The following is a 23,298-nucleotide window of genomic DNA, read 5'->3' as shown; positions in this document are numbered from 1 at the left end:
GCACGTAGCATCGGCGAGGTCATCCTGCAACGGGAACGGGGGGGGGGGGCGGCAATATGTACGCGAGGCGTCGCTCGGGTGGTGGGTGTGTCGTCATATCATTATTGCATTTATCTGATCCGCCGCTCAGAGCACCTTCTCTCCTCTGTGCACATCTGGATGCGACTCCGCTGTCTCCTCCTCACTCATCCATCCTTGAGTGCTCAACCTGGCGTGCGCTGTGTGTGTATATGTGTGCGTGTGCGTGTGCGCGTGGAGGGGATCGTGAGCTACATGAAGGCTGTCGCATCTTGCCTGTGTCACTATAGCTCCCCTTTACTTACTTGTTGCTGATTTGTCTATAAACTCTTTAGAGGAGTCACATTGTAACTATAATGGCTAAATTGGAGGTTAATATATCAATTAAATGGGAAGTACAAAAATATGTACAAATTTAAGTCATTAATTCAAACTAATTCAGGGTAAAAAATCTCATCACCGTTGAGTAAAAAAAGTCATTAACAACTCATTAATAAATAAATAGGCCAACAGGTGGGCAGTTATAAATGTCCGTATTGGATCAAATGGGCACGTGTTGCCTAATAGGCCAAGAAATTCAGTAATTAAATCATTATTAAAGAGTTCAGCCATTCAGAGGTCAAACTGTCTTTAATGATTTAAAGAGCTAAATCTAGAGGAGGATAAACACCACCTGGCAACCCAGAAACGTATGAAGGGCTGGTGTTCATATTGCCTCTTCCCTCTATAGTTTGTTTACAGAGACCTTTTATGCAAAGTTTTTGCATCCTGACAGTTGAAATTGATTTTAAATATGTTGCATGGGGCAAGAGCTCATGCGCAGAGGAAACGGGCAGGAGACCAGGTACGGTGAAAGAAAAACATGCTCTTTACTGAGAAAAAGTAAAACATGGAACTCAGAAGGCGAAGTGAGACACAGGATTTACCAAAAGGAATTACAACAGGAAGAACATACAGGACTAAACAACAGGAATCAATGACAACAGTCTGGCAGGGGACACAGGAAATAATGGCAGTATATATAAGGGGTCAACCACAGGTGTAGTGCATGAGCAATCAGGGAGGCAGAAGAGTGAAAAACCACAGGTGTAGGGCATGAGCAATCAGGGAGGCAGAAAAGTGGGAAACCACAGGTGTAGGGCATGAGCAATCAGGGAGGCTGAAAAGTGGGAAACCACAGGTGTAGGGCATGAGCAATCAACAGACACTGGAGACACACAGAACTAACAGGGTGGGACGTTCTCCGAGCTGGATACTTCATTATTACATGACATTACGTGTCATTTAGCTGACACTTTTATCCAAAGCGACTTACAATAAGTTCATCAACCATGAGTAAAAACTCAGAACAACAAGAATCAAGAAAGCAGCATTTCTTCAAGAAAGCCAAACTACAAAAATACCATTAGTAATACCATAAGTAATACAATAAGTTTATAAGTAATACCATGAGTAATACCATAAGTAATACACTAAGTAATACCTTAAGTAGGTGCCATTCTGTTTTTATTCAAGACATAGTCGGTAAAGATGTGTTTTTAGTTTCCGGCGGAAGAGATAGAGACTTTAAAATCTCTTAAGATTAAAAGAAACAATATTTTTGGATTATCTGTCGGGGTAATTCAGAAAATGTGGGCTTCAGATTGTGATTAGGGTGTACTGGCCCTTTAAATGTTCTCACTTCTGGTTTTAAGGTTTTTCACGCCTTCTGGTTTTCACTCAGGCGTGTTTTAATTGCTAATCCCTTTAACTCGCTCTGGTTGAGGTCACAGTGTTTCTTTTGGCGGAGCCGTGGAGCAGCCATTCTGTGCTGTCTTGAATATATCAATGCCTTATGCTTCACTGCCGAGGCGTGGGGGCTGCAGTTCAGTGTGCACATGCACGGGGACGCAGCCGCTTGTGTGTCGGCCATTTCTGCACACGTGTATTCCAATTTGTTTTCCTCGTGCGAGAAATACAAGCTGGGGAACTCGAGCCGAGTCTTGTACGAGTCCCACCGGCGCATAACGACCGTTACCGCTTCTTAATTGGCGGCTGAGAACATTCTGAGATGGCGAGATGAGCCGCGCACAAGTGGGACTACACGGGTTTAATTTGTTCCACTCGTTGGCAGCAAGTTTGGAGTTACTTCTCCAAACAATCACAACGGGGGATCTTCGGAGGTGTTTATTAGGCCACACAAGCACACTCTCGTGAGATCATCTCCACAAACAAGCCACAATTCCACAGAAGATCATTATCTTGTGTCCCTTGCGTCGGCTTTCGAGAGCCAGCTCATGAAGAGGATTTATCGGGGAAGTCAAATAATATCGGTCAGTCGGGCCTTTTGATGACATCATGGCAGGTCTTGATCAGACGCTGGCTGCTTCAGTTTCCGTCTAGCTAAGAGGTCTGGTATGTCTGCAGATGTCCTGCAACACATAGAGCACGAGTCACAAGAGGATTGTTGTGTTGTGTCTGAAACACCTAAAGGCAAAACTAGAAGATTAGACTTTAGAAAAGTAGATGTCTGTCTGCGCTACGTCTTCCCTCAGTTTGTGACTATCTCATGTTCTTTCTCTCCCAAATCATCTCAAATAAAACCAATGAAATGAAGATGACATCAAGTAAATAATGCATGTCACATGATTGTCCCACACAGTTGTCTCTTTGGATCCTATTAGCTGAAGTAACATTGGCATTGCTTCATCTTAAGGTAAACTCACCTTCTCTTTAAACAAATAGTCCCCGGACATATCACTAAAAGAGCAAAATCGAAGACAATTCAGAAGAAATCAAATCAATAAATCTCATGTGTTGCATGAAATTGACTCTGAGAGATGAAAACAGACGCTCACGTCTCAACAGTGTCGTCAAGTCCCTGCACGACTTTGACGTCTCCGCGTGGCGGGGCTTCATGATCTCATTTCGGGGAACTAAAAAGCTTGACCGCATTGCTGCTGAACATTATCCTAGAAATATCTCTGTCACTCCAGGACGTTAAAGTGATTGTTCCGCTTCGTGAGGGCAGTCGAGCGCTGACACTCAGCTTTATGGGCCAGAAGATGTGTCACTTAAAGTCTTTGTACGTTCATTTTGGGGCCTTTATATGTGGAATGGTGACAATCCAGCAGTATTGGCGAAGCTATGGCATGTCAACACATTATAATGTTGAATGTGGTGAATGGCAGCGATTAGACACTGGTGAGGTTGATGATCTGAAGAACTCTTCGGTTGGGGTGACATTATGTTCTTTAACCTCAAATGGGACGTGAACCCTCTGTCTACGTCCACAGATCTCCTCGGCCTTCCCGCTCGTCATTAACTTTCTTTCATTTCATCGACATCAACCCGCTTCATGCGTAAATCCCTACTCCCACATTAATAACATATGCAAATACAATTCCCCGCATTTAATATCGTCCACGTACCCCTCGTCCGGGTTGGCCTCAGCCGCCGGCCCGCCCTCCACAAAGGTTCCCATTCGACTCTTAGAGCGCTCCAGGTTGAGCTGGCTCTGGGTCCCTGGCGAGAGCACGGGAGTCAATTCAAGTACATTTTATTTAAGCATGTCTAGACCGTACTCTTTAATTTACAGAGAGCCCGGGAGGTCTCCCCAGAAGAGCAGATCCACACGCTGAAAACATGCAACATATTCATCTTTCAATCTGAGGGCTGAATTGGGTTATAAAGGCTGGACGGTGAGAGAAAACATAATCTCAGAGGGAAAACACACACACACACACACACACGAGTCATACGAGCTGCATGAGCCGCTGTAGCTCATGACAGATCTCATAGGACTGTACGGGTGCAGTTGAACAGCCCTAACAGAGTTGATGAAAATAAAAGGAGAAATATCCATCTCACAGTTTATTGCTAATAACTCCTGACCAACTTGTTTTCTTTTTCACCATTTAACTGCAATGTCGGTTTGAAAATATGAACACATGAGTTTTCTGTCCATACATTACAGGGTTATAAATCAAGAGATATTAATGCTGGATTGTAAATGCTGATGCCTAAAAAATATAATAAAATAATATGAAGAAATATGTATTGTGTGATGAAAAATGTGTATCTCTTTGCGAAGTTATGGTGGGGAGATACTTTACATCTTACGTCTCTAGAATCTCTGAAATGAATAAAAACACAATTTACACTTACAAATGATAAATGACGTATATCTTCGTCTCAAGCTGTGTTTTCATGTGTTAAATGCTTCTGATGAACTATAACATCCATAAAGAAGGCAGCGCACTAAATCTTTTCTCTCACATCTTTCCTTAATCTCATCATGTTTCCCATCTAGGTCAATAAAAAGTGGTTATGAAAGAAGAAAACATCTCTCTCTCTCTCTCTTTACTTTTCAACTGCACCCCATGCGATATTAGTAAGATGATTGAATCTCTGCAATAACCACCGAGAGCCGACACCTCTCTCGTTGGTGTTGATCAGCTCTGCAGCGTGCAGACGTGCAGGTGTCAGATTTGATGCATATTGGACTCAGACGTGCCAGCTCGCGACCAACGAGCAAACCTGTCGCTGAAGAGTTATTTGTGTGCGGGTTGGCTTCCTGTCTATTGAAACATACTCCCTCACCTTCTCTTCTCAGCGTCTCCACGGGTTGATCCGGAGCGGGGTTGGCAGCCGTGGGGTGCACTCTGAAGTTTCCTGTGGTTGTTAAAGACAAGAGACAAAACAATGCGTGGCTTTAAATATCTTTAAAAAGTCTCTTGATTAAATCTATAAATCAACGTACCGAAGGATGGAAGCATGTGGTTGGTGTTCAGCCAGTCTTTAATGAAGGGGGAGATGAATATGAGCAGGCCTGTGAAGCAGACAGCATAACTCGACTGATGAATCACACATGAACGCTGCTTCCTTCATCCACTGTTGGTACGACAAACGACAAGCACGAGAACAGATTCGCTGCTACCGGGTGAATATTTGTCACAATCGAGGCTTCGAACGAAAAGGAGAGATGATAAAATGTAATTTCTTTGGATAGAAACCAAACCAGGAGTGGAGGAACACGTTGTGCACACCGCAGGCCCGACAGGAAATCTCATTAGAAAAGGATATCTGATTTAATTGCATGTGAGGCACACCAGAGGATAGAACCGCTCTTCATATAAGTCTCGACAATGAAACATCCTTCCGAGTATTTTCAGTGCACCAGACACACCTTGGGATGTTTGGCCCCCGTTCGGCTCGGGCGCCTCTCGGTGGCACTCGGCTACAATTCAAAAGTTATTGATTTCCCTTATAAGCCACATAAGAGTCGGTATTAAACCCTGGCTGGTCCCGAGGGCGTCTGTGACGAGCATGCATGTGCTTAAAATGTCACGAAACTGCAGAAGGAGTGAAAGGAATCTGTCGAGAACACTCCGTTCACACTCATTAGTCAGCCTATGTGTCAGAGGAGGCATCAAGGCCCCAAAACACGTAATTAGATGCGACTTGGTCTGCGAATGTCTCCGGCAAGCTGCCGTGCTCAGTTCTGAATTTGCCAAGAGTCTTGTGCGCATTAAAACCCGACTGAATTATTAAAAAGCTGATCAAATCAACAGTGGGAACAGGTTCCCCATTAACTATGCATGCTGATGTCGTCGTGCTCGGATCGAAAGCCCCGTGCCCTTTGCTCTTTCCCTTTCTCGCTGCTTCGTCTCCGGCTCTCGACTGGTTCCAGTTACACGGTTGTATCGAGTGATCACGTTGTGTCTTTATCCCAGGCCAAAGAAATATCACTAACTTGGGTTTTAAATGTATTAAAAAAAACAGAAACAAGGATTCCTCAGCGTGCCCGTTGGATATGAATGTGTCCTCCTCGAGCCAGACACCGCTCTGAGGAGATCCCACTGGTGTATATGGAGAGATGACGATCGTTGTTACCATCTTTCCGCCCTCGGACCTTATTAAAACACAATATTGAGATATTGCACTTTTCCTTTTGACACAAGCTAAACTATCATATGCAATGAAGGTGATACAACATTAGAAAGGAAATGTTTTTCTTGTGGGGTTTCCTTTTGTTTCCCAATAAATCATTCGTAAGTAGGTTTTGCGACATCGTGAGGTAATTTAACCTCTTAAAATCCACCTGCCCACTGGTGGGTGAGAGGTGAATGGTTGTTTTTGCATGATGATGTTAGGGTGAGGATTATTACTTTTTAATCGGGGTTCTCTGATACTACAAATACAAGTATGTGACCTTTTCCATAGAGGCCTCCAAAAGGTCAAAATGCTGTATACGTAAAAGCTATTCCCTTAAAAATTAACAAAAGTCATGAAGTACCACGGTGATACGGCAATGTTATGCACGGTGTTTTTTGTAATCAGTTTACACAACCAAATTGTCCATCAATATCTGGTGACACGACTCCGTGCATGGAGCAATAAAGATAACCACCAATGGGGTGCGTAGTGCGGAGAAAACTTGAGCACAGACTCACCGAGGCCTCCCGCTCCCAGGAAGATCCCTCCGACAGCGTGAGCGTCGCACTGCGTGGAAACCCCGACGATGATGCAGCCCGCCACGATGCTGAGCACGGCGGATCCCACCCGGAGCCCATGGTACTCCCCAACACTGACGGGGTTCATTCAGCAGGTGGAGGCCCCGCCACCTGCCCCTCACACACACACACACACAGAGATTCTCGATATGATATGCGCTGCTGCAGGCCCTCGCTGCCACTTGCAGCTTCACTGACATCTGCACGAGCCTCTGCCCTCCCTCACTCTCACTCTCACTCTCTCCGCCACAGAAACACCTTCCCTGGCGGAGCCTCCATTTCCGTTCCTCGAAGCTCCTGAACGTCACATGCATCTTTAAAGAAGGAGCTCTGGTTTCAATTGCCACCGAAAATTAGAAAAGCGGGGGTCACTTGCTCGAAGGAAGTAAGGCGCCGTGGCGTGAGAACAATGGCACAACGACAGAAGGGGGGATGGAGAGAGAGGGAAAAGGACGACAGTTAGGGAGTCGGAGTTAGAGTATGTGCTAGTTGTGTTTTTTGTCTGCGAGCTTGCAGGGAATGTGTAATGAAAGGTTCAGAGAGTCCTCTACAATGGGGGCCCGAGCCCATCCACAAAGGCCTGCAGTTGCCATAGAAATAGCATATCCATGGCAACAGAGGGAGAAGGAGGGTAAGCAGGATTAACACTGATGAATAAGATAACATATGAACTTAGTGGGGAGAAAGAGAAACGCGTTTCCTGTTCGGCAACGCTATGTCAAGTCTGTATGTCTACAATCAATGCCGGTGATATGCTGTGTGTGTGTGTGTGTGTGTGTGTGTGTGTGTGTGTGTGTGTGTGTGTGTCAGTGTGTGTGGCCACCCATAACGTTGTCACCCTTTCAGCGACTCATTGTCAAAGATTATATCTTAAAACACTTGAAGAAAAGTGTTTTAAGAACATGTTAAAGTCTATTTTTTCACTACATAATGATATAACGACTGCGCGACTAAACCAGATCCATCATAGCATGCAAAATTAATTTTGATAAATTAAAGTTAGAATAATAATAATTAACTTGATTACATTTAAGATAAGAAAAAACTCTATACAATACTTTTACTATCAAGGACCCATTTTCTCACCACATCTGACTATTGTCACAGAAAAAAAAAACGAATTTGAGGATTAACATCTAGATATAATATTACAAGATAAAATTAGAAGTTGCATTAAGTATCACGCTGAGATAAATCATACATTGAAGCGAGTACATTGAAATGTCAAAATTGGTTTGCGTTGGCCGGGAATCGAACCCGGGTCAACTGCTTGGAAGGCAGCTATGCTAACCACTATACCACCAACGCTCTACACTCTCCGCAAAATGCTGGAAAACCAGGCTTTCAGGGATATTCGGGTGACATTTATATACATGCACTTACATTATGCATACGCCCAAATCTCTCAAAGTTCTGCACCCTATCCTCCTGTAGAGAGAGGTTAGGACCGCCCACCTCAAAGCATACAGACGTCCCCAAATATGGAAGACTGTAGCTGTAGAAAAAAAAAATGTATGATGACAGTTGTATTGCACATCTCTACGCACCATGAAGCTGAGAGGCAACGTTTGTGGTATTACCAATAATTATCCAAAACATTAACCAAGTGTTCCTTTAGGTTCAACAAACAGTTGAATTTGTTTGTAATCTTTTCCTTCTCATGATCATTTTATATTGAAATCGAGAGAACTCGAGAGTAGGGGGGCAGACTCGCTGTAGAAATTTTCTATGTTACTTGTTGTTCTTAGTTTGTACTCTAGGTTGAATGCACTTATTGTAAGTCGCTTTGGATAAAAGCGTCTGCTAAATGTAATGTAATGTAGTTATGTGGAACATTGACTTGGACGTCATCCAGGAAGGAAACACAAAACAATTTGGCCAGTACGGGGATCGAACCCGCGACCTTGGCGTTATTAGCACCACGCTCTAACCATCTGAGCTAACCGGCCTGGAACTGTGATAAACGATATTATGATGTCATAACAAATCTTTCTTATATAACAGTGATGGCACATATCTGAGATATGGCCGCGAAGTGCACTAATTATTTGTATGGAGCAAATCCAGGATACGTTAGGCCTCGTGGCGCAACGGTAGCGCGTCTGACTCCAGATCAGAAGGTTGCGTGTTCAAATCACGTCGAGGTCAGTGTTTTGGAAAATGTACGAAATATATGCTATACATAAAACAAATACTGAAATCAATAAATAAATACACTTAAATTAATAGATACTAAAATGTGGAATAAAATCACCAATTGCATCGATAGATAAATAGACATCCCCTGGATGTTCTTTAATGGGTGTTCTCTGGTAATATGTCATCATGTTCCAGTTGTATTATGTAACTGTGCCGAATTAATTTCAATAAAAAATGTTTTATTGATTTTATTTCATTTTCATAACTGAACTGAAAGAACTCGCTTGATATGTATCTAGTTGAAGGACATTGTCAGTTTCACACTAAATACTGCATAACTAGACTAGATTAAACTAATAGTATGCAAATTTACAGCAAAAATAAAACGTAACTGTGGGCTCGTCCGGGATTTGAACCCGGGACCTCTCGCACCCTAAGCGAGAATCATACCCCTAGACCAACGAGCCATGAGGCCTACATGTTTGCGGTGTACTTTTAGATGATCACACGAACAGCGAAAGTTGTTGTACTTCTGGCGAATTTCAAGATGCATCTCATGTCAACGACGGTGTATCGGATGGTATTAATGAGCACGACGTCAAAGCTGCCTGTTTTACTTTGAGAAAATATATTATCGTGCGTGAAAGACAAGGATTTAATAAATTATTTGTTTTGGAAGTATTGCATAGAGCTGAATTGGAGTTAGCTTCACTACAACAACCAACAGAAGTTTGACTTCATGCATAATATGTTATTCCACATAAGTAGTAATATATTACGTAAGCATTCAGTTAACATTTGGGGTTGGGCTCTCTAAAACGGGTTACCTTGAAAGTAATGTAGAAAATATTACATTTGTATTAATGTTTTACAAGGCTAGAAGTTGCAGGTCTGCTGAGATCCTCAGCTCCTTTAAATCCAAATGGAAGACTTTTCAGTTTGCTGTTGTCAGATTCAAGGATATAAATTAATTTCTGCATTTCCCTACTGCATTGTAATTTTTAAACTGCACTTCAACTTGTATTATATGTTTAGCTTTTTAATGTTTTACTGACTGTTATTTGTTTCAAATTCAGATGTTTCCATCTGCATTTATCTGTGGATCTTAATAACGTTGGCCCATTTACACATGCAGAAGGTCAAGGAGGCGAAAAAACTGTGCAAGCACGAATTAAATCACACATTTACCCGATACACGTGTAAAACCAATTCTGACTTAGGTCCTTCTACCTCATTAACATACAGACACAGAAATACATAAATAAATAATGTAGATGAACACAAATGTAGAAAAAAATTCAAGTATTTTATTTATCTATGCCCTGTTTGAATACAATTGTATTTATTCATTTAGGTTTAAGATGCATATAACAGTGATAAGTACAGTGAAAAGTGCAGCGGTCATATTCACGACGCAGAATACGCACCAGTCAGCAGAGCTGCCCACTGCATCCGGGTTTTTATCAACTGTCAGGTGACTCGCACTCAGCCATCTTGTGGAAAACGAAGAGAGAGAGAGAGCCACACAACTCGCATACAAACCTTGTGCTGTCAGAACAAGCCGAGGTAAGACAGCCAAAGTTTAATACACTAGCAAAGAAAATTCGTACATTTAAGTAAAGTGCCACGGTCAGCGAGTCATATTGTGACGAGCTGCGGTGCTTTGGGGCTGTTATTAAACAACCATGTTTACTTGGCCTCGAAGCACCGGGCTCCCGTGATTCCGTGTGCCGGTCCGGGCCGTGTGAAATGCGGGACGATTTGTCGAGGAAACGCTGTTGTGGCTTCTGTCTGCTCGAAGGCCGCGTGTAGCTAGTTAGCAACCTGTTAGCATGCTAGCTACAAGTGTAATGAGGATTAACTCCTGTGTTGCGTTTGTTATACAGCGTTAGGATATGTGACAACACGGTTCCTCCTTTAGTAAATTGCACATTTAGCGGCAACACATGTCGATCCTCGCGCATGACGTGACACTTTAGCGACAATGTGTTATAACACTGCTAGCTGGCTAACGTTAGGGGGCCAGCTGCAGTTAGCTAACGTGCTAGCATGACCACCATCGGCTATCAGACAGACACCAGCATGTCGCGAGCGGCACTTAAACTACAACACGACTGTTACTCCGGGGTGAACATGTAACCGTTGGGAATCGCTCGGGCGATTGTCCGTTACTAGTGTCACATGTGTTTAACGTTAGTCCATTATCCATGTTAGCTCGCTGTGTCCGCTGACGTGACGCTGGTAACGTTGGGATGATTTCCATTAAACCTTCGCGACTGATCGCCGATGCTCGAGCCAGCCTTCGGCGTTAACATTAAACAGTCACGTACATAACCCCAGCAGCTCCAGTAACGTTATAATCTGTGGGTAAAGTGGGTCGGTGCGACTATCCGCTGAAGTAGCGCGGCTGTTTGTTTAGCGTTAATGTTACACGGTCAACACTCCGGACAAAACTATTGCCAACATAGTGGTCAGTCCTTTAAAAAAACATTTTGTTATACAGCTCATACGATTTAAACACGTTCCCATTATTAAAAAAATTGCTGTCCCACAGAACCGTGCAAATAAAAGTTGTATTTTTAGTTTGGACAGTCGGCGAGCCTTTTCTCTTATTTAATTTAAAATAAGTGGTAACATTATGTCGTGTTTTAACTTTATGTTAACACGGGCACATGTGTGCTGCAGAATCTGCACCAATGCTGCGAACTTAAGTCGCTGATTTTATTGCTTTAAGTACGACAACTTCCACGTGGCTTATTGCCTCCCATATGGCCGGTGCTGCTGCCTGTCGTCTGTCACCGTGTGTGCCTGATATTTGCTCAAGCCTCGCGATGTAATAAATCCTAGCTTTAAAGCCGGAGGGAAAGTCTGAGCAGTGGAAAAATACGCGCACGCAAACAAACGGCGAGCTAATCTGGTTGGCAAAAACATGATTGTTTTTTGGGGGGGTTATAAACTGAAGTAAAGGCAACCTCCGTTGTCAATTACAGGTGTCTGGCATACCCTCTTTGGAGACTGGGCGACTTCCTAAAATAGCTTTAGCAGACTGAAATTGAACACTGCTTGTGTGCTGGAGGGATGGGCTCTCTATCCCTGGGAGTTGTAACGCGTTAAAGCAGGAGATGAAACCTGAAGTATTTGTCCAAATTCTGTTGGACAGATGTATGCTCTGATAAATGTGTTGTTAAATAGGCCGTGTCCTAAAAACAATATGGTAACACAACATAGGTTTGGGTTATTACATTTCTTTAGATGAAAGTGCAGTTAAATAGTTTTTTCCATGCGCCGTAGAGCAAATGCCACTCAGTGACTTAATGTCCATTTAGTTTCTTCTTGAATTAGTTTTTCAACTGTAAAATGTGCCATAACGGTATCTAATGAGTGGTACTAATCCTTCTCCCTTTTCATATTTGTAGAACTTCAAGGAAGAATGGCCGAAACCCAGACACTTAACTTTGGACCAGAATGGTAAATTAACTTTCATTCATTCATTCTTGGGATCAGAGAAATGATTTGTAGGTTGTGAAACTGGTTTTCTATTTGGGCTCAGTGCAGTTTTTCTAGACATGTCCAGACATGTCAAGTGCCACCTCAGCTTATCTGTTGTCTTCCCTTCCTCTGTCCCTTCTGCTTTTACTATGTTCCCCCTCTTCCCTACCCGCTTCCCCCCCCCCCTCCCTCTCTACAGGCTCCGTGCCTTGTCTGGAGGTGGTGGAGTAGTGGGTGGCTGTGGGGTTGCCTCTCCACCCCTCTCACCTGCATTGCCAAAGTATAAACTTGCAGACTATCGCTACGGGAGAGAAGAGATGCTAGCACTTTATGTAAAGGACAACAAGGTTGGTACGCTCACGTCTGCTTCCAAGTCAACATGATTTGCATATGAGTTGTTTTTTCCGGCAATATGACATTTACATCTTATTTTGGTGGTAACATATTCTTTCAAACCAATGTGCATCTTAACAGTAAAGCCTCTGATTGTTTAGATCCCCGTAGACCTACACGATAAGGAGTTCCTGCCCATATTGCAAGAGGAGCCCTTGCCACCTTTGGCACTCGTGTCTTTTACAGAGGAGGAACAGGTAGGCGTATTTGTATCAGGTCTTAATTGTACTTTTTGTCAAAAAGGGAGCCAAATACACAACGGGTGCAAAGAGGAGCGCTAAGAGCATGCCGTTTGTCCCCCTCGCTCCCCTCCCCCATTTTTCTTGCAGAGAAATTTTTCCATGTCTGTAAACAGTGCAGCTGTACTTCGGCTGACAGGGCGAGGAGTCGGTCCGATAGTAGGGGCACCGAGAGGCCGAAGTACCTCAAGGGGTAGAGGTAAGAACTGTCATGTTTCCTTTTTAAATTCAAGGAAAAAGTAGCTGCGGGTCACATTTATGCTGTGGGCACACTGGTGAATTCATTCTCCCACGCTTTTGTCTGAGCTATTCTGTCTGTGCAGTTTCAGAAGTCACAACAACTGCACATAGTTGAGATGCCTTTGGACTATAACGTACTGACCAACTCTCAGGAGATGAATCGGGGTGCTGCAAAGTCGTTTATTAGGACTGTATCCGCATATTAAAAAGGTTTTGTCCTAGTATTGCTTGTTTCAGATTTCTGGCAATCCGAAAGTCTATTTGCATTAGTTTGCATGGTTAAATGTGGCCTGCCAAGGTTTCATCATTAAACAAAACTAGTTTTACACCTCGACGGGTGGGGTTCTTGCAGTCTGCCTGGGGGATTTAGCTCAGCGAGCCAGGGATAGATGCGATTGTGACCAACGGCTCGGAAAGGGTCGGGGTGAAGGTGGCTTCTGGCTTTTGGAGGCTCACCCTGACCTCGCTGCTCCCTGGGGTCATGGACTAAGGATTCACTGCGCCCGCTCTCCCTGCGGGGAGGAGCAGGGCCTCCTGCCCTCGGTGCAACCGTCAGCCCTGGCAGACTGTCGTCAGCGCGTCTGTGGCGATGGGCCGACCTGCCTTGAAGCATGGACCTCGTCTGGTCCACCATGCTTCGTGGGTGTGGCTTTCTTCTGCTGTGTCGTCACTTCATTTCTATACCACTATGCGTTAGTGAGTAAATTAAGTCATATTCTTTGACGGGGGCAGCGAGAAGTACAGTCGGCTGCACTGTTTTAGATTCACAGTTCCCATTCCCAGTTTAAATTGAATCAGTGGCAGCAGCTCTGTCTGCTTTTATGTACTTCAGATGAACTTCGTATTCTGGTCATGTCACTTCAAAACCTTTTTCCGAACTGCCTAAATTGAAGGTTGGTCAAGAAGCCATGTCATATCGAGGGTTTAATTATAAATGGTACATAGAAAATATATGTGATGTTGGCAGTAGTGCACAATATTGTTTGTCATCTGACAAAGACAATTAGGAACAGACAATAGCGTACCGCAGCTTAACTGCTATGTCACCGAGGAGGATATTGTTTATGAATAATTGAGGACAAATGAATTAAAAACCACAAGAGAGGGTTTATGATGCATCCTTGGATTTAAAAAAAGGAAGGGTGTACAGCACAACGATTCAGCAGATTTTTGCAATAGTTAATGGTAGTTCAGTTATCTGTATGTTTGGTAAAACGTATTCACCAGTGACTAATAACTGTAGAGGGTGGGTTTAGACTTTCTGACTTTTTGTGGAAAACATTAAATGTTTTATGCAACCCTCTGCTGAAGTCGGCTCTTTGATTGCACTGTTAAATGTCCTACAGAGTCAATGGCAACTCGACCTCTTCCGGTCAAATTGAGTCACGTCAACCTGTGATTGTTTTCAGGCCGGGGAAGAGGAGATGGAGGTTTTTACCAAAGAAGTTTCGATGATGTGGAAGGTTTTGGTCGTGGAGTGAGGGAGATGCATCGTTCCCAAAGCTGGGAAGAAAGGTATATTAAAATGCCCATTTGTGAAGTTTTGTTGTAAAAAGAAAAGAGAAAACATCTGCCCTTGTTTGGACCATGTATATATATTTTTCTAGACCGTAATTAAAACATTTTTAAATAACTCCATGTGTTTTTTTCCCCCCTCACCAGGGCAGAGAGAAGGTTTGAAAAGCCAGGTCGAAAAGACCCAGGTTGGTGTCAACTCTCGTAGCTCTAATAATCAATACATGTCAAATGCAATGGCTTATATATATATATTTGTGGTTCTGTCCCCCCAGTTGAAGTGGCCCCAGGACATTTTCCGATGAATCACAGTAAGTGTACCTTCGTAGTTTAATAATTAACCACCGAGTTCAGATTATAATTGTTTTGCGTGACACATTTACAGTTAGATTGATTGATTAAGTTAAGCGAGTTTGATAATCTCTCTTTAAATGTTAATTATCAATATAATCATGGCATCTTCCCCTTTAACCACCGTCCCAATGCTCTTTACAGTCCGGGGCAACTATGAGGATGTTGTAACGGCCCTTCCGAGGAAGCAGGATTTCACGAGATCAGAGAGCGAGAACTGGCGTTCTTCTCAGGCTGGTGAGGCTGGTGAGGCTGGTGAGGATGATGAGGGGGGATTGGCACCTGGCAGGGTCTCGACAGGACAGTGAGCGGTGGTCCCCCCTGAGCCCAGGTGGGCACAGCGCTGACCATGTTACCAATACATCCATCTCGTGATAAATGTATTGGTGGTGTGTAGCTGTGTTTGTCATATGGGTTTCTTTAGAAGAAGTTACAGGAGAATAAATGGTACTATACAACCTGCTTGATCTAAGGCAGGGGTCCCTAAACTTTTTCCTGTGAGGGCCGCATAACTTTTCCCTTCTCTGATGGGGGTCAGTTTGTAACAGAAAAAGTTTGACGATCGCAGGCGTGCCTAAATGTAAACATTGATTGTTTTCTAGAAAGCCACACATAACCAAATATTAATAACTAATACTTGTTCTCTTACCTAACCTTTTCGCCATTATTCCGTTCTATTTGACAGGGGTTAGTCTAGGATTTGCAGGGGCCAGACTGAAAAAAAATCATAATGCGTCTGGTGTTGTTCAGGGGGCCGGGCCAAATGTGGAGGCGGGCCTTAGTTTGGGGGCCACTGATCTAAGGGATAATTTAAAACCGTTGCCTTCTGTTAAGTGACTAGCTTTCAAAATGATATGGTACATAACTGGTACCGATTAAGGGCTCATGCTTTATGAAAAAGGCTGGTATCTCTTTACTTCACTGCTTTTGAACCGGACATCGTAATGCACCTGCTCCAAACCAAACTGTTGTTCTTGTATGTAGACGCACTGGTGGCCAAATATTTACTCTCCATCTTGATGAAGCTGTGGTTGGACATGAGATTGATTGTTGAAATAAAATGTGTTCTCCAGAAGGGCCTCGGTCAGCAGGGTGGCGGGAACACCCAGACCAGCGCCGTCGTTTCCCATTTGATGCAAGAGAAGACGAGCGCGGCTTCCGGAGGCCGCGGTCAGGAAGCGGCAGCTTGGAGGAGGTCCCCCCCCGGGGGCCTCCCCCACCTCCTTCTCCCCTCCCCGTTTCCTTGTATTTTGGTTGTAGCTTTTGCCCGGGAATCAAGCCAGACGGTCCACCTTCCTTCACCCCCAAAAACCCCTTCCCTTTCCCTCTCCTTGTCCACGTTTTGGGTTGGACCCTTTGCCTTTTTTCCCCCATCCGGTCCCTTGGTTTCCCTTTCCTCTCCTTTCCCCTTTCCCTTGTTGGGTTAAACCCCTTTTTTTGGGTTTGGTTTAAACCTTACCTTTAGACCCCCGGGTTCAAAAGGTTTAACCCCTGTCCTTCGCTGCCCAACTAAGAGTTTTCCTCCCTTGCCTTTTTCGTTCTACAAATTTAAAAATATTTTTCCCTTTCTAAACTCACCCGGGGTTTTCCTTTTGGGGGGGTTTTAAAACCCAATTTCGTTTTTGGGGTATTTCCAAAATTTAAAGTACCCTTAACAAGAAAAACTCCCTTAAATTAACTTTTATTTTGGGCCCGAAATAAAATCTTCCCAGGTTTTCTCCCGCCCGATGGGCGTTTGTTTCCCCTTTAAGATGGGTTTTTTTCCCGGGCGGATTTGGTTTACTTACCTTCGGTCGCTTCCCCATCCCGGCCTTGGTTTTTTCCCTCCTGCCTTTTTGGGATTTTCCGGCCTTTTTTGCTCCTGTGTTTTAAGCTTTCCCTGCTCTTTTAAACGGTTCGAGTGATTTTTCCGGTTGCTTTGATGAATCTTGTTTATTCTGGGCGATGGTTCTAACTTCTTTTTAAGCCCGGGGTTTTCTAAACCTTGGGAGCGCTCTGGGTTTCCTATTGGGTTCCTTTTAAAATTTCCCTTGCTTGGGTGACCCTTGAAGGAGAAAACCCTTTAGGCTCATGCCGTGCTTTGGCCCTTTTACCCCCGGGCCTGTATTTTTTTCCCCGGTGGCCTTTTGGAGGTTTTCTTTTCCGGGTTACTTGGCTGGCCCTTTCTTCCCCAGGCCTGTTCCGTTTAATTTTGTGCAAGATCCCTCAGATTTATTTTCGCCTTTTAAGTTCTTTCCTTTTTTCTTCTTACAAATTCGGGGGTTGTTCCTCCTTTCTTTCAGGAGGGCCTGAAGGTTTTGTTTCGACCGGGTGCTTCCTCATGCTTTCGCCCTTTTGTTGGGCCCTCCCTGGCTCAATTTGGTTTTTTTTCAAAGGCTCGGTTTTTCCTGAGTTCTTGAAACGCCTTTTCCACGTCTGGGCTTGGGGTTTGTCCTAGGGCCCCTTTTCTTTAGGGGAATCCTTTTCCAGTTTTTTGGCTTTCCCTTTTCCCCCTTTGTGTGCATTTGAAGCGTTCCTCATTGTTTTAAAAAGGTCTGGTTTTTGGGAAGAAAGTGGAATGTGAACATTTTTTCCGTAAGAAAAAGTTTAAATCTTAAGGGAAGGAAAACCCTGGAAACCTCATTTGGCCTTTTAAAAAGCCTCCCTTACTTAACCTTCTCCGGGTGGGGGCCCTCTCTCCCCCCGGGCCCTTGGTTCTAATGGGTTTCCCCTTCACCGCTTTTAAACCCTTTGGGCCTCGCTTTCCCCAAAATGAGTTTCCAACCGTGCCGGTCGGGCTTTTTAGCCCCCCTGTGGCAAGCGTGGCCGGCAAAGGCGTTGAGGCCTGTTGGGCTTGGAGTCGCCCCCGGTGGGCGGCGAAACCAAATTGACTATTAATAATTTTTTTGGTTAAAAATTTTGGTGGTAAAGGGGGCCTCGGTGGGAAATGGGGTTAAATTAGAGGGGGGGCCAAAACCCAAAGGTTTCCAAAACCAAAAAAAGGTCGTTTTTTATTTTTGGACAAATTATTTTTGTACCGTTTAGAGCCCCCCTTTCGGATTAATGCTTTTGAATTTTTGTCCCCTGGTTGTACCCGGATTTTAAGGGGGAACCTCATTCCTGTGAAGACGTTGGTTGGGGGCATTTTCCTTGCCTTTGCGGGATTTGCCCCCGGGAAGAAGAATACCCCCGGCAATTAATGTTTAAAGGGTTTTAAAACTTTTGGCGTTAAAGTAAACCAAATTTCACCTTTTAACCCTTTGATATTAACCCCTGGGCCAGGGCTTTAATCAAAAATTTGGACTTATTCGGGGGTTTTTAAATCCAAAAGCTATTGCCCCTGCCTAAAGCCAGTTTTTCCCCTTTCCCTAGAGGGAGGGGTGTTGTTTAGGCCCCTTGGGGCCCTTTCACCCTTTAACCTTTGGCGAGCCTATGTGTTGGGTTGGCCTTTTCCCCCTTGGTCAGCAGTGGGCCTCTCAGGGCAACCCCCCCCCCTCCCCTCCTTCAGGCCCAATTTCCGGCCTTTTGTCCTTGCAAATGAAACTCTATCATTTTTTGTTTTTGGCCTTCCTGGTAAGTTAATGCACGACAAATTTTAACCATTCCCAGGTTATTGCGGGATATGACATTGTAAGCACTCAGTTCATTTTGACCCACTGTTTCAGGCACTTGACTCTTTGGGTTCTGGTATTTCAGTCTACTATGATCGACAACAACCTTAAATTTTTCTAGCTTTATCACAGCTAGGTGAACAGGGATTAAGCTCCAATAATTTCTCTCCTAAAAGGCAGAACCAGCTTGATACAGAGCCTGTCAGTAAATAAATGAAAGGATGGTTCAAACATCAGTCTGAATCAGTAATGGGTTAAAACCAGTTCAACTTTAATTTGTAAAAATCGTTACGTTTATCAGCGGGCTGTTGACACTCACAAACGATTCAGTTGTTCCTGTCACACATTGATTTCCCTTGTGTGCGTGCTGTCACGCTATGGCCTGCAAAGGCTGTCCAGCTCACAAACCTTCTTGGTGATCAGCACCAAATACGACCCAGGCTGTGTGAGAAGGACCCAGCCGTGCTCAGGCTGTACAGGTTAAAGTTCGCGTGGGTCTTAACCTGTATTGACATTACCGTGCAGCTACATTGATTTAATCAATTAAGGGGTTGCCATTCTACTGTGAATTGTAGAAAGCACAGTACTCTATGGTTAGGCTAGAGTAAATCCAGAAGTAGTCCTGTAATCTGGAGCGACGCTTTTGCAACAAGAGCCAGCTGCTGCCTTCAAGTCTGGCGGAAAAAGTGACCAATGGTCGGTTTAACTCACATAGGTCAGGCATGTCTGATGAATTTTCTCAAGAGCGTGGAACTTAGCGTTTGTTCCTCCGAGCCGTACTCACGGCATGAGCACTGGAAGCATTGTAGCAATTTGTCGGCCACAGTTTCGCGAACCATTGTGAACGAATGTTACAAGCTGTGCTCCTTGAAGCTCGGCTGGCGGATACCGCCAAGCCTCCTGTGCAGAGAAGTCTCTGAGGTACGCCAGCGTTCACAGATGCGCGCTGAGTCAGCTTTCGCTCAGTAACAGCATATTCTCGATAGGCCTACGAGGATTCCTCTATATAATACATACCAGAATGTACAAGGGTCTAACTGAAGCAAAAGCGGAATGAAGGCCTTGAGATGGAAGCGGTAGAGGAAGGAGCAGAACGAGGAAACTCGCAACGGTGAGAAGATTGGCTGGGATCGCACATGAGGCTTAGTCTTGACCACCAGTAGGGAGGTAATCATTGCTTGTTTAAGAAGCTCGCAGCGGTTAACAGAAAGGCAGTGTCGATCTGATGAGGATCTCATGGGTGCAAAGGGTACACAAGGGTTTGCATAACAATCAGCTACATTTGAAGGCATACAGGGCTTCTAATAATGCAACTGACTGGAGTAAGCATCTTGCTGAAACCAGTAATGGTCTCAAAAGGAGGCCTATGGCCCAACGCCAAGCTTGACTGGGTAAAGGGTAACCTAGAGCCCTATGCACGCTTGAGCAGTGTTAGAACAGCAGGCTAGAGGAAAGAAGAGATATCTGTGATTTCGAAACATCAAAGCACTTATGGCATGTAAAAAGGAAATGGTGAGGATTATGTGTGTTGTCAGTCATGAGTATGGTCACAGCTCATTCTTAGGAATTCTAAATCTAGTGAGTCGAGGAGAAGCGGAGTCTGGTCTCCAGCCTCGTTACAGAACAGTCTGTCCTGCCTACTTCCCTGAGCTGAGCCGACGAAGCGAGGAGTCTGAGAGGCAGACTAAACGCAGTTCCGAGCTCACGCAGATGTCCTCAAAGCTACGCTCCTTCAAAGCGCTTGACGCCACATACCACTTCACTCATAGTGGTTAGCAGTGTACATTCACGTAAATGACCTTTTGTCATTGTTACGGAGTTGACATTGCTCTATGACTGTCAAGTAGATCTGCCAGCCCGAGCTAGTGTAAGCTCAGGAGCGGTCTATGCAATGAGAGATCCTTGCCTCCTTGTATAAGGCACATGGAGACCTTGCATGAGCCCTGACCAATCGACTGAAGCCTTCAAAGGTACGTAGAAGATCTTTCAATTGTAAAACTAGTCATAGATGAAGCAGCCTCTTCAAATGTCAAAGTAAGAGCATGGACAGATTCTTGCAAACAGTCCTGCTTGCCTCTGCAAGTGCTCCCCAGGTTGGCAGAAGATGGTCTAGAATAACAGCAGAAGGTGGTGATACCAACTGACAGCTTAAACTCAGAGACAGCCGCTAACGACGAGCACTGCGACTGCACAGAGCTCGCTAAGGTCTTACCACAGCCCCAGGGACCAGGGAGTGAAAGGTCCTGTGGATGTCAGAATGCGATCCTCAAACAGCTGCTCCTGATCTGATCTTATTCTTCCTAGGCATTATACCATGGGTGCAGAGCTGTCCAGGTGGTTATCAGCAACTCGTCCTGGTCAAAGAAGTATATTTCAAGCCATCTGAGCTCTGAGTCACTGAGGTACGCTTCATCCAGGCCACGCCGCCTCAAAGTACGTAGCCAAGATGCAGCGAGCGTTTGCATTTCTCAACAAAGGTATAGTTTTAACTTGGTCCAGTGCAGTACCACTTGAGGTGGTGTGTTTCAATCAGAAAGAACTTATGGTATTTATGAATTGAATCCCACTTACTTGTGACTATGTTTGTCTTTGTTCTTTAATGCAACAGAAGTGTACTGAGCTGTTGCCGTGTAACGGCTGACTCTCTGTTTATTCGATGGCTTCTGACAAGTCGGTGGATGGGATCAGGTGAACAGCACAAGACCATCTGCCTAACTGGTGGCGTCAGAGCTCCAGTTCAGCCACTCGGTACACCCACGCCAGTTTTCTTGTTTCGTGGCGAGCTTGAAGGATTAACTTCTATTCGCCTGCTTCGGGCTTGCCAACGGGTTAAGAAAGTATGCTCACGCAAAGACTGAAAACCAGACACGCACAACCTGGGTATATCGTATTAAGAATCCAACTTATTGTGGATGCCACAGCTCCAGAGCGTGCTTCACATATTAACTTTGTTGAACGGCATCCATTTTAATGTGACTACCACCTTGTCTTCTGTAATTTTGCACGTGTGAAGTCAATCCTGTTAGACGCAACAATAAGAAAGTGAATACAGAGACTGCTGAAGTCTGGTGTCCGAAGGTGTCCAGGAGCCAGCCGATCACCCATGCTCAAGTGAAAACCCGCGCACCTTCTAACAGCAAACATGCAGTGCTAATTCATGGCCACTGTTCTTGAACTGCTCATCGGGGGCAGTTGGCTCATGCTCCATACCCATTTGCTCCTCGCAGTCAGGCAGATTATGCATCCTTCCTGAAGAAAGTGCCGGAACTCGGTCCCTCACAGCAGCAGCACAACTATGTCAGCTCAAGCTCCTGCAGCATCCGAGGCTCTAAGACTGCCAAGGAGTTCCTGTGAATCGTCGGACCTAACATGAAGCATTGCCTATAACCAAACCGCGCTCATTGTTTTTAGAGCATACGAGAGCACTCCCTCCATGTCACGTCCCTAGTCGATCAGGACTCTGGTTCTGTGGGGTCAGCACTGTTTAGGCTCGCACATATGTTCAAAAGGCTGCTCCAACATGTCTTCCTTGAAATACTGCGTTTGTTTTGAATGATGATGAGACAGAAAGGGTCAACATTTTATGGTATATTCATGATATGAAATCGCAGCTTGGCTACTTGTCCGACCAGGTTCAGAGAGATGCAACATGTCTGGTGTTGTCTGCACAGGTAATTCAGTAGGGTGCAAACTGTGCTCTTCGGTACAGTCCAAGCCCGGACCTCATGTCTTGGCTCAGCAGCAGCCATGTTGAACGTCTTCTGATTGGTAAGAGGAAATTAGATTAAGTTGAGTCGCAGACTTCTAGGTCAGATGCCGCGCCATCGTCTGCATGAGCTAGAAATACGTCTTAGCCGACTGCCGATGATATCTCTCCTCTGCTCTATCTTTATTGTTCCATCTGACAGTTAGTCTGGAACGCGCGTCTGAGAGACCTAAATGGGAGAAGAACGCTTGAGAATCCGTCGACACAGAGGACATCGCTAAGGAGACTGTGCAAAACGTAGCACCAGCCACTGACTAGTTCTTTGTCCACGTTTCGAGGCTTGAGACCCGCTTGTTTTCTAGCGACATTGAACGCCACCAATGAGCAGAAAGCTTACCAATCAAAGAGGACTCTGAGTCTTCAAAATAGCTCTCCAAATTAGAACCAGCGCGGTGAGTGCTCTGAAGAAGCCACGGATAGTTCCTTTCTGCGACCAGATAGGTCTCAATGAAGTGACGCACCCTACGGGTTTGAAAGGACCGAGCAAACGCTTTATCTCCTACCAGGAGAGAGGCCGCAGCCAGTAGGAACCTGTACGCTTTGCAGAGGCCGTCGGAGGCCAGCTGAGGAACGTCAGCCAGCTGGGCACCCGCTCTGCCTGCGCAACTAGTGACAACAGAACATCATTATGGCCACATATATCGGTATCTCAAACATTGAGGATCAGCATGGAGTGCTCAGGAGTATTAATGAGCTGCAAACAGAGTTGAAGCCAGAGTACGCAGATATACGCATTGTTCTTAAAGTTTATATTGAAAGCTTTCCTCTACAGCTAATCTCTTCACAGCTAGTCGAGTGCTAACAGACCCCACCCTGTTGATGCGGTCAGACTGCAGAGTGCGCTCAGAGCGTTGGCGCGATGTATTAAACCGCGCTATCGCATTTCATTTTTAGTCGATGTGAACAATAAATATGATAAAATGCCTTTTGAAAGTGGCCCTTCATGTGCCTTTCAGCTTTGTCGCTCTGACCACGACGTCCAGCAATAATGTTAGCTCTCAGAAGCTGAACAGCAGCCTCGCTATCTGTTTCGCGCCAGGTGCAGTCTGTCTGTTAAGGGATAT

At 44.8% G+C, this 23,298-nt stretch overlaps 2 protein-coding genes and 4 non-coding genes across 7 annotated transcripts; 2 read left to right on the top strand and 4 right to left on the bottom strand.

Moving 5' to 3' along the window:
* Positions 1-927: 927 nt before the first annotated feature.
* Positions 928-10,160, bottom strand: kncn (kinocilin). Of its 2 annotated transcripts, none has more exons than XM_056421847.1 (7): positions 10,079-10,160; positions 7,896-8,007; positions 6,453-6,623; positions 4,760-4,828; positions 4,600-4,671; positions 3,429-3,522; positions 928-2,429 (listed from the first exon to the last, which is right to left on the bottom strand). In XM_056421847.1, exons 3-7 carry the CDS (start codon positions 6,598-6,600, stop codon positions 2,354-2,356), a joined length of 459 nt encoding a protein of 152 aa, XP_056277822.1. In that variant the 5' UTR covers positions 6,601-6,623; positions 7,896-8,007; positions 10,079-10,160; the 3' UTR covers positions 928-2,353. The 2 variants fall into 2 exon arrangements, with proteins under 2 accessions (XP_056277822.1, XP_056277823.1); XM_056421848.1 differs by having other exon boundaries at positions 928-2,418.
* Positions 7,749-7,820, bottom strand: trnag-ucc (transfer RNA glycine (anticodon UCC)). The gene has a single exon. It is a non-coding gene; the product is annotated as a tRNA-Gly (tRNA).
* trnai-aau (transfer RNA isoleucine (anticodon AAU)) lies at positions 8,388-8,461 on the bottom strand. Its single transcript has one exon. It is a non-coding gene; the product is annotated as a tRNA-Ile (tRNA).
* trnaw-cca (transfer RNA tryptophan (anticodon CCA)) lies at positions 8,589-8,660 on the top strand. The gene has a single exon. It is a non-coding gene; the product is annotated as a tRNA-Trp (tRNA).
* On the bottom strand, positions 9,047-9,118 carry trnap-agg (transfer RNA proline (anticodon AGG)). Its single transcript has one exon. It is a non-coding gene; the product is annotated as a tRNA-Pro (tRNA).
* Positions 10,151-21,822, top strand: LOC130198437 (GRB10-interacting GYF protein 2-like). Its single transcript, XM_056421598.1, has 11 exons — positions 10,151-10,217; positions 12,068-12,119; positions 12,340-12,487; positions 12,635-12,730; positions 12,863-12,971; positions 14,422-14,527; positions 14,675-14,715; positions 14,803-14,838; positions 15,023-15,115; positions 15,952-16,073; positions 21,700-21,822. Exons 2-11 carry the CDS (start codon positions 12,082-12,084, stop codon positions 21,820-21,822), a joined length of 912 nt encoding a protein of 303 aa, XP_056277573.1. The 5' UTR covers positions 10,151-10,217; positions 12,068-12,081.
* Positions 21,823-23,298: the final 1,476 nt, after the last annotated feature.

The sequence above is a fragment of the Pseudoliparis swirei genome, chromosome 8 (assembly GCF_029220125.1).
Source record: "Pseudoliparis swirei isolate HS2019 ecotype Mariana Trench chromosome 8, NWPU_hadal_v1, whole genome shotgun sequence".
Classification (NCBI taxonomy): Eukaryota; Metazoa; Chordata; class Actinopteri; order Perciformes; family Liparidae; genus Pseudoliparis; species Pseudoliparis swirei.
This window is presented reverse-complemented; position numbering and strand designations above follow the sequence as displayed.

What these genes read in the sequence shown, in the direction of transcription:
- kncn (XM_056421847.1), bottom strand. Translation starts at nt 6,600, where the DNA reads ATGAACCCCGTCAGTGTTGGGGAGTACCATGGGCTCCGGGTGGGATCC. An exon ending in CCACATGCTTCCATCCTTCG is followed by an intron (nt 4,672 to 4,759) that starts GTACGTTGATTT and finishes TAACAACCACAG; the next exon opens with GAAACTTCAGAGTGCACCCC. An exon ending in GAGGCCAACCCGGACGAGGG is followed by an intron (nt 2,430 to 3,428) that starts GTACGTGGACGA and finishes TATGTGTTGCAG; the next exon opens with GACATCTGCAGACATACCAG.
- LOC130198437 (XM_056421598.1), top strand. Translation starts at nt 12,082, where the DNA reads ATGGCCGAAACCCAGACACTTAACTTTGGACCAGAATG. An exon ending in AAGTACCTCAAGGGGTAGAG is followed by an intron (nt 12,972 to 14,421) that starts GTAAGAACTGTC and finishes GATTGTTTTCAG; the next exon opens with GCCGGGGAAGAGGAGATGGA. An exon ending in GCCAGGTCGAAAAGACCCAG is followed by an intron (nt 14,716 to 14,802) that starts GTTGGTGTCAAC and finishes CTGTCCCCCCAG; the next exon opens with TTGAAGTGGCCCCAGGACAT.